At 42.4% G+C, this 13,192-nt stretch overlaps 1 protein-coding gene across 3 annotated transcripts in view; it reads left to right on the top strand.

The window, feature by feature from the left end:
* The window catches only part of IFT122 (intraflagellar transport 122), a 30,608-nt gene that overhangs the window by 14,933 nt on the left and 2,483 nt on the right, over positions 1–13,192 (top strand). For all 3 annotated transcript variants that reach the window (XM_010188902.1, XM_010188895.1, XM_010188909.1), the window contains 10 exons: positions 1,210–1,371; positions 3,954–4,120; positions 4,963–5,134; positions 6,251–6,353; positions 7,882–8,022; positions 9,078–9,175; positions 10,110–10,210; positions 11,343–11,508; positions 12,469–12,580; positions 13,017–13,145. In XM_010188902.1, the coding sequence (XP_010187204.1) occupies positions 1,210–1,371; positions 3,954–4,120; positions 4,963–5,134; positions 6,251–6,353; positions 7,882–8,022; positions 9,078–9,175; positions 10,110–10,210; positions 11,343–11,508; positions 12,469–12,580; positions 13,017–13,145 (1,351 nt within the window). The remainder of the gene's footprint in view (positions 1–1,209; positions 1,372–3,953; positions 4,121–4,962; positions 5,135–6,250; positions 6,354–7,881; positions 8,023–9,077; positions 9,176–10,109; positions 10,211–11,342; positions 11,509–12,468; positions 12,581–13,016; positions 13,146–13,192) is intronic.

Genomic DNA, 13,192 nt, shown 5'->3' with positions numbered 1-13,192 from the left:
GCTTCTTCACAAGTGAGAGTTCTGCATCATTGCTGACTCTTGCTTGTGGTGTATTGGATTCCTCTGCAGGCCTGTAAGGGTGTAACGAAGCACATGTGTTCCATTAATATGATGGGTTTTCTCAGTAATTATACTTTTTTTTTTCCTAATTGATGACAGCAGCAAACATAACTGCCAGATCTCTATCTCTAGCGAGATTCTCTGAAATCTTTAAAAATGGTGTAACAGTTCCTCTGATTGCTTATAAACCAGGTTTCTATAGCGAACTGTCAATGCCAGTCCGGTACCAGCCTGGTCAGTAAGTGTGAGCAGGAGGAGCAGTGGCTGAGTCGCCTTTGGCAGTAGGGAACTGAATTTATGTGCTCGTGGAATGCTTTTCCCCCTTTTGCAGTTTTCTTTAAATTCAGTTCACATCTGCGTATTTCCATAAAGGTGGGCTAATAGCAGTAATAATTTCATCCAAAGCATGGTAGTAATGTGTTTCCAAGATGTGGGATAAAACAGACATGTTAGAACACAGACACAGGCACACGTGTGCACCTGTGTGTGCAGGTACGTGGCCCCAGTCCCTGAAATCAGCACAGCGCTGGGGCCTGCTTCCCACCGAGGTGTGTCCACGGCACCGCGCACGCCGTGCCTCCCCACACCAGCACCCAGCAGTCCCAGGCAGCACTGAGGCATGGGCAGCTGCTCTGGAAACCACCATTGCCAACCCAAAATGAGGGGCAGTGGTGGTGACGCCGGGTTCATGCATAGGCAGGTTAACGTGCTTTGTGGATCTGCTTATTGCTAGCAGTTATTGTGTTTGTCATCCCACTCGCACATATTGTTAATTTAGCCAAATTATATGCTGATGAATTTCTATGACAGAAAATAGGGAACCCATCAGATGCCTTTTCTAAAATAGCATAGCATAATGATAGCATGTGTTCATTTTCCTGTGTGAAATCAAGAGAAGTGATTTTTCATCACTTTGGTTTGTATAGTGACATTTAATTTTGCTCTTCCTAATTTTAATTAAGAGAGGATTTAATCCTTTAATTATAAATTCACCAGAAATGTAGGCACGAGAGGCACGATTATTGTATCCTGTTAGACATTTTTATTAACGGTTAAAATCTAAGCCTGAAAATCTAATTCTTCAATAGCTATTTCTCACCTAGGTCCTCATCATCTAGAATATTTTCTACGTCTCTGTTTTTTTTACAGGAGCGAAAGAAGCATGGAGAGAACAACAGTGAACTGTTCCTTGCAGATGTTTATGCCTACCAGGGAAAATTCCACGAGGCAGCAAAGTTGTACAAAAAGAGTGGACACGAAAACCTCGCCCTTGATATGTACTCTGATTTACGCATGTTTGACTACGCAAAGGTAACTGTTTGCAACTGGATGTGTAAATGCAGAAATACTGATGTACCTGTAACTTTTCAAAGTATGATCCTGCAAAAGGATTGGATGAAATGCAGGCTTTGAATTCCAATTTGATTTTCTCAGTTAATTGGTTCAAGTTCGTTTGGCTTACAAGGGGAAGTGGCTATGTCTGGCTGTAACGGCCGCCTTCCTTCAGAGGCTGCTACTGAGGCAGCAGATTGTGCTTTGTATGGTCTCAAACGTGTCCGTGGAATTCACAGCTTTTCAGTGGATCTTCTTGTTGAACACTACCAGAGGTGACTCTTTCATTATGATTTTATAGTATTATCCTTAGTAATTTTTGCACTTTAAAAAACTAAAAATCTCATTTTTATGACTATTTCTGCCCCATCGTCTCACTCAAGAGCACCTTTCTATTTTTTTGTCTTCCAAAGATAATAAGGTAGTACAAGTGCAAAGTAGAGACCAGTGCACCGTGCATTTAAATCACTTTTGTATTATAATAAAAATCTTTTTCTTTCAGAGTTTGAACTTAAATAGGTATGTTAGTTCCATATTAATGTACTTTATAAAGTGTATAGTATGCTAATCTACTATACTTTTGTTTACTAGAGAATTTTCTTCTGAAAATTCAATGTGTCTTGGCTTGTTTTTTTTTAAACTATGTTTCCATGTAGGAATAAATTGAATATGGCTTTTAAAAGTGATGTTTTTATATGTTGATAAGAAAGCATTACGTGGCTTTTAAGTCTTCCGTGGTGTTTTCTTATCAAAATCCCTGAGAATGCATGCGCTGCTCAGTCTCATTCATCACTCGTCAGAGCCTTGTTCTGCCCAGTGCAGGACCAAGACTGTACCATGACGTGCACATAAACTGTTTTAGCACAGATTCCGCAAACTGCTACAGACAGATCTTTTTCCTCTCAGAGCTTAGTATAAATACTTGGAGCTTTGCTGATGTAAGTCTGACTTCCACTATTTTTGGCTGATGACTCTTTGTTAGCTTCAGTGTTTTGGCTCCTCTTGAACATAAATGTAATTCATAGATGAAAATGTTCCCATAAATTTTCATATGAATCTGTTAATTCTTGGCTGTAGTCATCTCTATATTTAACTAGTAGAGAGCAAAAGGTCTTATGTCTCTTGTCCCTGAAAGTAACTCCATGCAGAGGAAATTAAAGGTACTTGGTGGCACATGAAGGAAGCTTCTTGTGCAGGGAGTGCACGACACATGGAAGAATACGTAAAACCCCCTTGTTTGCCTGTTGTTTTTCCAAGCAAAGTTATATGGGGATGTGGGATGGTTTTGTATTGGGATGGATTTTTTGTTGCTGTGTTTTTATTAAAGCTGACAGAATTGCACACAGGGACCCTTAGAGAATCTGATTTCTGGTGTCTGTGTTTGGCTTTGATTAGCTCTGTCCAGAGAGCCCAGGCTGGCGTCAGAGGTCAGAGGCCCTTCAGTGCGTGGGCACAGGCTTGTTAGTGCAGCGCCAGGTCACAAATTACTGAGAGCTCACAAAAAGCTTCGTACTGTGAGAAGCTGAGCTTTTGATTTTGGACTTATTTTGGTGACCTAAGCTGAAACACAAGTTGTGTAAAAGATAGTGTTCAGCTTCGTTCTTTCGCTTCAGTTCTTCATACAGAAAGATTATCATGACATCTTTATAGTTACCCACTTGAGTTAGGGCTGTGCTGCAGCAGAGAGCACTAGAGCAGAACCCTGCAGCAGAGAGCACTAGAGCAGAACCCTGCAGCAGAGAGCACTAGAGCAGAACCCTGCAGCAGAGAGCACTAGAGCAGAACCCTGCAGCAGAGAGCACTAGAGCAGAACCCTGCAGCAGAGAGCACTAGAGCAGAACCCTGCAGCAGAGAGCACTAGGGCAGAACCCTGCAGCAGAGCTGCCATAGAGGTAGGTGCAGGTCTGTACCTGGCTGTCGGGGAAGCTGCTCGGTTGTGGCAGTGGAACAGCTCTGTGGTGTGGGTGCTTCTGGTGATGGCTTTTTGCTTGTTTGTTGTTTTGATTTGCCTTCTTTTTTTAACCCTGAATCAGAATTTACCAGAAACACAGAGGATAAGGTAATTTCCTGCTTTCTTCTTGTCTTTCCATTTCTCCTCTGTTTTAATTTTTCATTTGCTGGAAGCTGTTTTAGTGGGCAGTAGCCTGTCCTGCTAACAGACAAAATGGCCCTTAATCGATCTTCTAGCACCAGGGCTTTTGTATTGGCAGAAGCAGCTGAACAAAGTGTTAGAAGTATTTCCACACCGGTCATCATCACAGCATCCAGGCTTGGTGTCTGTATTATCCTTCTCCTGGTCCTCCCAGAATCTCCCACTTTTTCTTTTTATAATTGAAAGCTGTCTAAATGGGAGAGCTGCTGTTGTTCCCTACTGACCATAGGGCCTTGGTGGTTACTTGCTGAAGGCTCTACCAGTTCATGTTGCTCTCTGTATGCAGTATCTCTTTTCTTAGGAGGCATAACGATACTCATTAAAAATACCTCTATGTGGCTTAGAATTTGGATTGTAGCAGTGTTTATGACCAGAAGATATTGCAGATTTATGTATTGCACTATTTCAGGATTTTCTGGGATCTGGAGACCCCAAAGACACAAAGATGCTGATAAAAAAACAAGCCGATTGGGCCAAGAACATCAACGAACCCAAAGCAGCAGTGGAGATGTACCTCTCTGCAGGCGAGCACCTGAAGGCCATAGAAATCAGCGGGGACCATGGCTGGGTTGATGTGTAGGTTTTAGTTCCATTGCAGAGATAATATGTAACAAAAACTTGAATGAGTTATTACGAATTCTGCATAATTTTTTGCCTTTTTTGTCTCAAATGGGGTATTACAGCACATCTACCATTTAAAGTGTTTTAAAAGTTACATATGCTTAGAGGGTAGGGACATAAATGTGTTACAAAACCAAATGCATTACAACAGTGAAGAGTATGAATGGGTTCATCTGTAGTATGAGACTCTTCTGAAATATGCATGCCTTAAGCTTTTTGGAGCAATCATTGCAGCGGTGCTTGTCTGTGACAGCCCACTGCTGCTGTTTTAGGCTGCTAAGGATAATCACGGGGTGGGTGGAGACGACGACTGGAGCACAAAGCCCCTAGAAATTCTGGGGCTGCTCCTGTCGCCGATCAGATTCTCCTTGCTCTGCAGTAGGTGACACAGATCTGCTGAGTTGCTGTAAGATCCTGGGCACGCCACTGGCCTTCCCTTGTGCGGGGTGGTGGTTGTTCAGGCGTCCCTTGTTTTGGGCAGCGTTGAGGCAGTGTGTCCCGTGTCACTGAGTCATGTCGGACCTGCTCCTGCCCGCTGTCTTCATGACTGTGCAGAGTCTGGGATATGGAACTGCACCTCTCAGTAGAGACTGAAGGAACAGGTTTTGAGTTTGTAAAAGGGAAAACAAGGCTTTCCAGTGTTTACTGAAAACTCTTGAAACAGTGTTGCATAGTACTGCTATGATGATATTCATTAAATAATAACTGATTAAAGGTTAAGTTATTGCAATAATTAAACAAAAGGCAAAGCAACAAGGCAGAACTTGAAACATCTGGTTTCTTTTTACTGGGTCTAGGTTAATTGAAATTGCTCGAAAACTGGATAAAGCTGAGCGTGAGCCTTTGTCAAAATGTGCCTTCTATTTTAAGAAGCTTGATAGCCCTGGCTATGCAGCAGAAACCTACCTGAAGGTTGGTGACCTGAAAGCGCTGGTCCATCTTCACGTGGAGACGCATCACTGGGAAGAAGTAAGCGTGCCCTTGGTGTCTGCTTTTAAACCCTGCTCCTCACTGATGCGGGTGCTGAAAAGGGAGGCAAACATCGGGCTCCCTCCTGCTGCAGTGGGAGGAGAGGCAGGGAGGGCGGCTTCTGAACAGTGCCATTTCACTCAGTTAATTTTGCATGCTCGGAGTTTGTTTGGTGGTGGGTTTGGTTTGGTTGGTTTGAGTTTGGTTGGTTTGGGGGGTTTGGTTTGTTTGTTTTAGTTGAGTTTTTGGATATTTCCTGGTCTTACTTCTGAGCAACTTTTTTGACCGTGCATTACAGTTGCCCACTTCCTATGGTAGTCCATGGGCTGCTTCTAGCCCATCAGGAAGAGTAAATAGTAATTATATCATGGGAAGTTCTGTTTTGAACTGTATTATTTATGATTTGAATTATAAAGAGAATACCATAGACATAATGTGGATCTGATGAGCCTGCTGTGTTAGTGTGGACCCCACTCTATAACTGGATTTCTGCTTCTGATCAGGGGAATTTCTGACTTGTTGGGTTTTTCCATGAAAACATGGGTCTGCCAGTACCACCCACTTCACATTTGGGGGTCACCATTCATTTTCTTCCTCTTTCTTGACATTAAGGTTTTGATGGGTGCAGTTTCTTAAGGAAATGTTTTCAAAGTGCTGCTGCAGTTGACAAACCCTGTCCCTCAATTACATGGATCCTTCAGAAAATTGTAGACTTAGTCCTTTATTGACTAGTTAGTGAGTTTAGAAAGTGAATTGGTGCTGCATTTATAGTGTTACTTCAGTTTCTTCAGAAGATATATTCAGTAAAAATAAAAATATTTTTGTCTCTTGCTGTGAGATCGACTGTATTTCCTAGATAACCACTTTCAAGTTTCCCTGATTTAATAACCAGGCCATTACTATGCTTAGCTTCTTTTCTTTTGTTGTTGATTGCCTTTTATTTTAAAATGCATTAGTTTCATGCTGGAGAAAGTATGGATTACACTCTCTATTCTGTGTATGTATTTTTATTGTGAATTTACTTAGAGCTAAAGGATTGATCCCATGGAATATTCTAAACCCTTCAACTGTTTAAACCATGCAGTATTCTGAAAATGAATTTTTTCCTTACCTCAGGCATTTGCTTTGAGTGAAAAGCATCCTGAATTCAGAGATGATGTCTATGTCCCCTATGCTCAGTGGCTAGCAGAGAATGATAGATTTGAGGAAGCCCAGAAAGGTAAGGATGGCACTGACGGATCGCCAGGCACTCGGAATTTACTCCATACTTTTCCGGTACAGAACGTGCAGTCTCTGCCCTGGAGAGGTTCTTATCAGTGGGATTCAAAACCAAATAGAACCCGTGTTTTCATACTGGTCTTAAATTAGCTAGAGGTCTCCTTATTTGATAAGAAAACGTGGGGGATCTATCAAAAATGATGGCATTAAATACAGGTCCAGATTTTCCACCTTGTTGGATATCTGAGTGTGGCACATGGCAACAGTGTTTGGCATATAAGCTGAACTGTCTGTATTAATATTTTTATCACAATAGAATTCAAATTATGGTGGCTACCTTACAAACCGGAGTGGCTTTATACAGGTAAAACGTCCCTGTTTCTGTAAGAATTTCCATGTATTTCTTCGGGCTTATAAATTACCTTTAAGGAGAACTGTCAACCCTCCATCATGTGGACAGGCTTTAACTCATCAACCGTTCCAGGGACACAGAGGTGTTGAAGCAAGCTCCATGTGGAGCCAGCAGGTTTTTGCTGCAGTTCCTTTCCTCAGGTGCAGCTCCATGTGAATGTCACATCTGCTGCTTCCAGCGCCGGCTCAGATCCAAGCACGTAACTGCATTTGCTCGTGTGGGCCAAGGTAGTGAACGTGCCAGATGTGATCTGTCTCCACACAGAACTGCTTTGTGTGTCTGCTCCAGGCCTTTGAGCACCTGCTTTTAGGGCAGTTTGGGGGTTTGCAGGTAGAAATCTGAATATATTGTTATATTCAGGTGTATTGTTCCCCGTTTCTTCCACAAAGCACTGTGTGCTGTGGCTCAGCAATAGAAATGCCCCAGAATTGGAGGAGCTGGAGATCATCGTGTAGCTGTGCAAGAATTTGGTTATGTCTGAGCTAGCTGAAGTTGGGAGGCACTTGTGCTGCAAGGCTGGTTTTTTTGGGGTTGGTTCTTTTGCCCCCTATCCCCATTATCCTGTATGAAGACTGTGTTTGCCAAATGCATGTTTATCAAGTGAGAATTCAGGATCTTACTTCATACTGGCTTCTGAGCATCAAATAAAGAAATGCTGGTAATAAATAGAAGGATACAGTAAATACTGTACTCTTTCAAAACAGTCAGCATTACAAACCAGAGCACTAACTTCAAACATTAGTTTATTGTAGTTTTGAAGGAAGTTGTGACTTGCAGTGTTTGGAGACTGCCATTGTTTGTATAGAGATCTAATCATCGTAGCTTTTTTGCTCTTTTCTATATTTTAAAAAGGAAGCATCCAGCGTTGTACAAAATCTATCAGCTCAAGAGCTGCTGAGACAGTGCAAAAGCCACAAAATACCCACAGATGCTTCTCATGTTCCATTAGTATTGCTGCTTTCAAGACGAAAAATACCAGCATATAATCCTTTTTATCCTGCCCCGCATAGACTATTTGATATTGGCTGAATAGACTGCTCTTAATTTAAAAACATTAATTTCAGTTAATTGATGTAATCACACTGTAAAATCCTCTTTGTTTTGGCCATCTTTGTAGCGTTTCACAAGGCTGGCAGGCAGAGTGAAGCTGTACGAGTGCTGGAGCAGCTAACACACAATGCTGTGGTTGAAAGCCGATTTAACGATGCAGCCTATTATTATTGGATGCTTTCCATGCAGTGTTTAGATATAGCCCAAGGTAAGTAACTGAAAGGAAGTTTGTATTTGTTACCTTCTTGTGCATGTAGACAAACAATAGCTGAATTGTGATAGCATTGCTGCAACTACTTCGCTGTGTGGCTTTGTTTTTGTTTGGTTTGGGTTTTTTTAAGTGCTGTGCATAACTCTGGCTTGTGCTATTTTTGTAGTCCCTCTGGTTTTCCCATGTGCTTATTTAAAACAAATAAGCAAACCAGCAGCATCAGCATGCATAGGCCTGCTTTTGAAATCTGACTGGAATTAGAATCGTGTCTCCTGGGACCGTGTATCCTCATGCACCTTCCCACAACACACTTCAGCCCGAGAGGTGACTGGAGGGTTAACGTACTCCTAAATAAAAGATGGTCTTCAAGTGTAAGATGCATCTGGTATTTGCACACAGGTTGGAGAGGTATTTTACAGATTATCTCTTTCAACAGAGATAGAACTGATTGTTCGTTAGCTATCGCCTTGTCCTCTGAATGTATTTCCCTGGCAGAGGGGTGCAGCCAGTAGTTCATAGGTGTAATTCAGTAACAATAATGAGTACAGAAGATTGGTAATGCTGCCTTTTGCCTGCTGCTGTAAGTGCCTTCTTTTTTTAGTTCAGCTGATGCATGATGGTGCTGATCTGTTACCCCTCAGGTATTTTATAGAGATGCAAACTTTTTCACTTGGCTTAGTAGTGTATTTAATATTGATGAAACAAATGTTTCAGAGCTCATTTCACTTGTGAACTCTGAAGTTACAGATGAGGTTTCCAGTGAGGCACACCTACTGTTTTCTACTTTTAACTGACCTACAGCCTCTGACTGTGTTAAAACCGTTGCCTCAACTGTTTTGTGTTTTACCATGCTTGTTCTAGACCAGAAATTTTACTCAGAAAAATGGCAAGTCTGTGTAATGTGTGGCTTGCGCAGAGCGATGGGACACACTTGAACTGGGCCATACCTCTCTTGGAAGTGCTGGTGCTGAAGTTGTAATGTGCTGTTTTCTTCCAGCTGAGTTTCACAGACTCATCTCAGAGACTTACACTAATGCCTTTGCCTCCCACAGAGAACGAACAACAGAAGACTGAAATGTTACACAAGTTTCATCACTTCCAGCATTTGGCAGAAGTTTACCATGTCTATCACTTTATTCAAAGATACACTGTAAGATATTCACTTTAGAAATCGTGTGTTTATGCTTCCTGAGCATTTTTCTTTAGGGAGTCCAGAAATAACTAGGAATAATTAATGACTTTTCAGGCAATTAAATATTGAGTGTAGATTAGTGATAACTGTGTAGTAACTTTATTTATTTCTTTGCCTTCTGCTCTACTGTACAAGAACAACTGTTGTCTTAGCTCCTGCAAACTGCAGTGCGGTTGTAGCAGATCGGTGCTTGCCGCAGTGTGGGTAGGAGATGATGGTGGCTGACTTCCCGCCCCCAGCCTGGTTTTGCTGGCTGTATTGGTCTGGTTCCTCAGTGACCTGAGCCTCTGCTCCTACACAGGCCACGGCCGGGCTTTGCTTTAATCACAGGAAAAAAAAGATTGAGCAGAAAAGGGCACCCTGGCTTAGGGATTCCTGCGGTGCCATATGAGTACAAGTAGTGATGTGTGTAAACTACTCCAAAACGACAATCAGTCATGAGTGAGGGGCTCCTGCTACTCCCGGCAATTATAGTAACGTTGCTGCCATTGTTGGTGAAAATACCTTTTATAAAACATTTGAGCACCCTTGATCTGTGCCCTTGCCCGAAAGAAGACCCTGCTCTGGAGGTCTTTGCTGGTCAGACTACTTCAGACCTTACAGTGGAGGACACTACGCTACTGTTGGCCATTCTGCCTGCACTTTCAACTAGCCTGTTAAAGATTCTGGTTTAGCCACATGGATCTCCTTCTCTCTTTTTCTGCATGTAGCAGGCGTGAGCTTTGGTGATAAAGACATGTAAAATCCACTTGCTATATTCTGTCAGCACCTCTTCTCTTTGCAGCTGTACGAAAGAAACGCAGTACTTGAGATGCCTAGTGTTGTGATGTTAGTGATACGAGTTGATGATTTTTCAGCTTAGAAATATGTGTCTGTATTTTTAATACTGCAGGAGGAGCCTTTCAGTTTCCACTTGCCTGAAACCCTCTTCAATATTTCCAGGTTTCTGCTTCACAGCTTAACAAAGGAGACTCCTCTGGGGATCTCAAAAGTGTATCCTTCCAATACAGTGCAAAATCAGGGAGTTGTGAGATACATGAAAGGAATACATGATGTTGATCCACAGTGCAGAGATCTCCTGTAGGGTATCTTCAGTTTCAGCTGTTGGTTATAGTTAATGGAAACTGACATTTGTCCCTACGGAAATAATCCGCACCTTCAAACCATTGTGTGTTTAACTGTGCTGCCTTTTCTTTTAACAGTTTTGGAGCTGTGTAAATGAACTAACATGTCATTCTTAACACCGCCCGCCCAGTCTGGTGCCTCACCTTTGTCAGTTTTGGGATACCTGTCCGTGCCACGGGACGTTGGCTCTGAATCCTGCAGTGCTGTTGCAAGGAGACTGCACTGAGACAGGAGGGGGAAAGCAGGAGCTTTTGCTTTCCATGAGGCTGGCACAGCTGCGCGGGGTCTGTCAGGCACCAACAGATCTGTGCAGGTCGCATCTTTGGAGGGTTCTCCATAACCGGTCTGTGTGACCCCCGTGGAAATGCGCCTGCCTGTGCGAGGTAACAGGAAGGGTCACTGGGTGCACAGGGAGGCCTGGTTTTCTTGTTTTCACTTCACTTGTGGCCTTGGATGGGATGTTAGCTTTCCTTTTCATCACTTCCTCACTTACAAATGGATAATCTTTCATGAAGTCTCTCACAACGTGCCTTGTGGTCAGTAGTTTTCCAGCCAGCCGTTGCTGTTACACACTGATGAAAGGGCGAGGCAGCACTTGGTCAGTGAGGCAGGGGATATGCTTTATGTCCAGGAAGATCATGGGTATTTAGTTGGTGTCAGTGGGTTGCTGGTGTTGTAAGATTCTTTTTTTTTTTTTTGGCTGGGAAAAAACCCGTTCTCCCTAAAATTACTGAAATTTTGTAAATGGAGTCAGAACAAGTAACCAAAGCAATGTTTATATAGGGTCAATTCCTTACCTTGCTAATAATTGTCCACAGACATTTGGATAGTCCTTTCATGCTTGTTTTTAAATGGAGTTGTGTAAATAGATTTCTCTTGTTGGAGCCTGTTTAAAGTACCGGTGTTGGGTATGCTTCATTGCACAACTCCTCTGATTAGAAAGAGTATTGCAGTTTTTCCTAAGTGCCATATGTATTTTTATTCCTTAATTAAGTTACAGCAATACATTATTTGCCCTGGCAAAGCAGAGCAAAGCTCTTGGTGCATACAAGCTGGCTCGTCATGCCTACGAGAAGTTACAGGGCCTGCAGATCCCAGCTAGGTTCCAGAAATCGATTGAGCTGGGCAGCCTGACAATCCGGTCCAAACCGTTCCATGACAGTGAAGTAAGCTGTAACGTGTTTTATGGTAGTTATTAATATGTGACCTAATCCAAGAATCTGAGTTGCTGTATGCTCAAGCAAATCTGACATGTATTATGCATAGCTCTGTGATAGAATTATATTTCTGCTGGAAACAGTCCTTTTATTGTTATTCTTCAGGTCAGACTTCCTTTTGCTCCTGAGAACAAATGAAAATCAGTCCTTGCTTTATGGGCAGCTCCCATCCTCCCTTTCCTCTCTTGCCTCTGCCTTCTCACTGCCTGTCCATTCTTTCAAGCATTTTTCTCTCCGATCCTCATGCAATTACTCCACAGTCTTTGTCTGTCTCTCCAGCTGGAGGTCACTTGCATTTGTCCCACTCCTGGCACTGCTTCCCTCCTCCCCCCATCCCTTCAATGCCCTTCCTTCCTTAAGTCTTATTTTAACACCTTTTCTTCTTCAACTGAAGTCTGACTTTCTGTGGTGCTCTGTGAAGCTGTCTCTCATGGAGTACTCACTAAAAATAAATTGTATTGTGCGAGTGAGCATGCACCTGGTCACCTGAAATAATAGAAACACAATCTTAAGAACTGCCTAAAATAACTGTGCTCTTGAAGAGAGATGGATCAACTGGAGAACTTAAATTTGACCAAACCTTAGAGCAAAAAACTTGCTTCAGTAACGTTCTCCTCGACTTCTTTTGTCGCTGTGTATTTGATGTGGAATTCTGCTTCTGTTACTGCAAAGGCAGGGTGAAAATTTAATTGTTAGAATGGTGAAGACAGCTATTTCTAATGTGAAAACTTTCTGTTTTATTAAAAAGGGCAAGCATTTTCAGATGTTAAACGATCTGATTTCACAGTAGTATTGCTCCACATTAGCGCTGATGTAAACTTAGCCTAAGGAGCCCGTATTTAATTGAAAACGAAGAGTTGGGGATGTGCTGATGTGTTTCCGATTACCGTGCTCTGTGTGTGTCTGCAGGAGCTCGTGCCCTTGTGCTACAGGTGCTCCACCAACAACCCTTTGCTGAATAACCTGGGGAACGTCTGCATCAACTGCAGGCAACCTTTCGTCTTCTCCGCTTCCTCCTACGGTGCGTTGGAATATAACACTTGGTTGTGCTTTTCCAGTAGATAAATGTGCACTGAACAGAGCAGGTTAGTACTTACTTGCTCTCTCTGCAATGTTATTTGGACAAACAAATCTTTCCTTTTGATGTTAGATTTGATGAAGCAGCTGCCTCATGTCACAGGGATTGTTGGATTTCATGGCGAGATAGCAGGAGCCGTAAAGCACTGCTTTATTAGGAGACACTGAATGTACAAAGTATTTCATTAGCACAGATGGAATCCTTCGAGAAGTTGAGGGGTTTTTGGTTTATTTTAATTTTATTTTATAGAAAAAAATGTGGGCAGAACACCATCATACAAGCCAGAGGGTTTTCCTTTCTTAAGGGATGCAGTATCTTCCAGGAGGCATTTTCTGAGTTCTCGCAGGTCAAATGCTCTCTGCTTTTCTCACCCCTTTAGAAGTGCTGCATCTCGTCGAGTTTTATTTGGAAGATGGCATCACAGATGAAGAAGCTGTAGCTCTCATTGATCTTGAAGCTCCAAGATTGAATAAAAGAGAGAATAAATGGCAAGAGATGACGAGTGACCGTATCCTTTTGATTAAAATTGGTTTCCAGTCCTTTTCTTAGGGAAAG

This window comes from Mesitornis unicolor, unplaced genomic scaffold, assembly GCF_000695765.1.
Source record: "Mesitornis unicolor isolate BGI_N332 unplaced genomic scaffold, ASM69576v1 scaffold4220, whole genome shotgun sequence".
NCBI classification, from domain to species: Eukaryota; Metazoa; Chordata; class Aves; order Mesitornithiformes; family Mesitornithidae; genus Mesitornis; species Mesitornis unicolor.
This window is presented reverse-complemented; position numbering and strand designations above follow the sequence as displayed.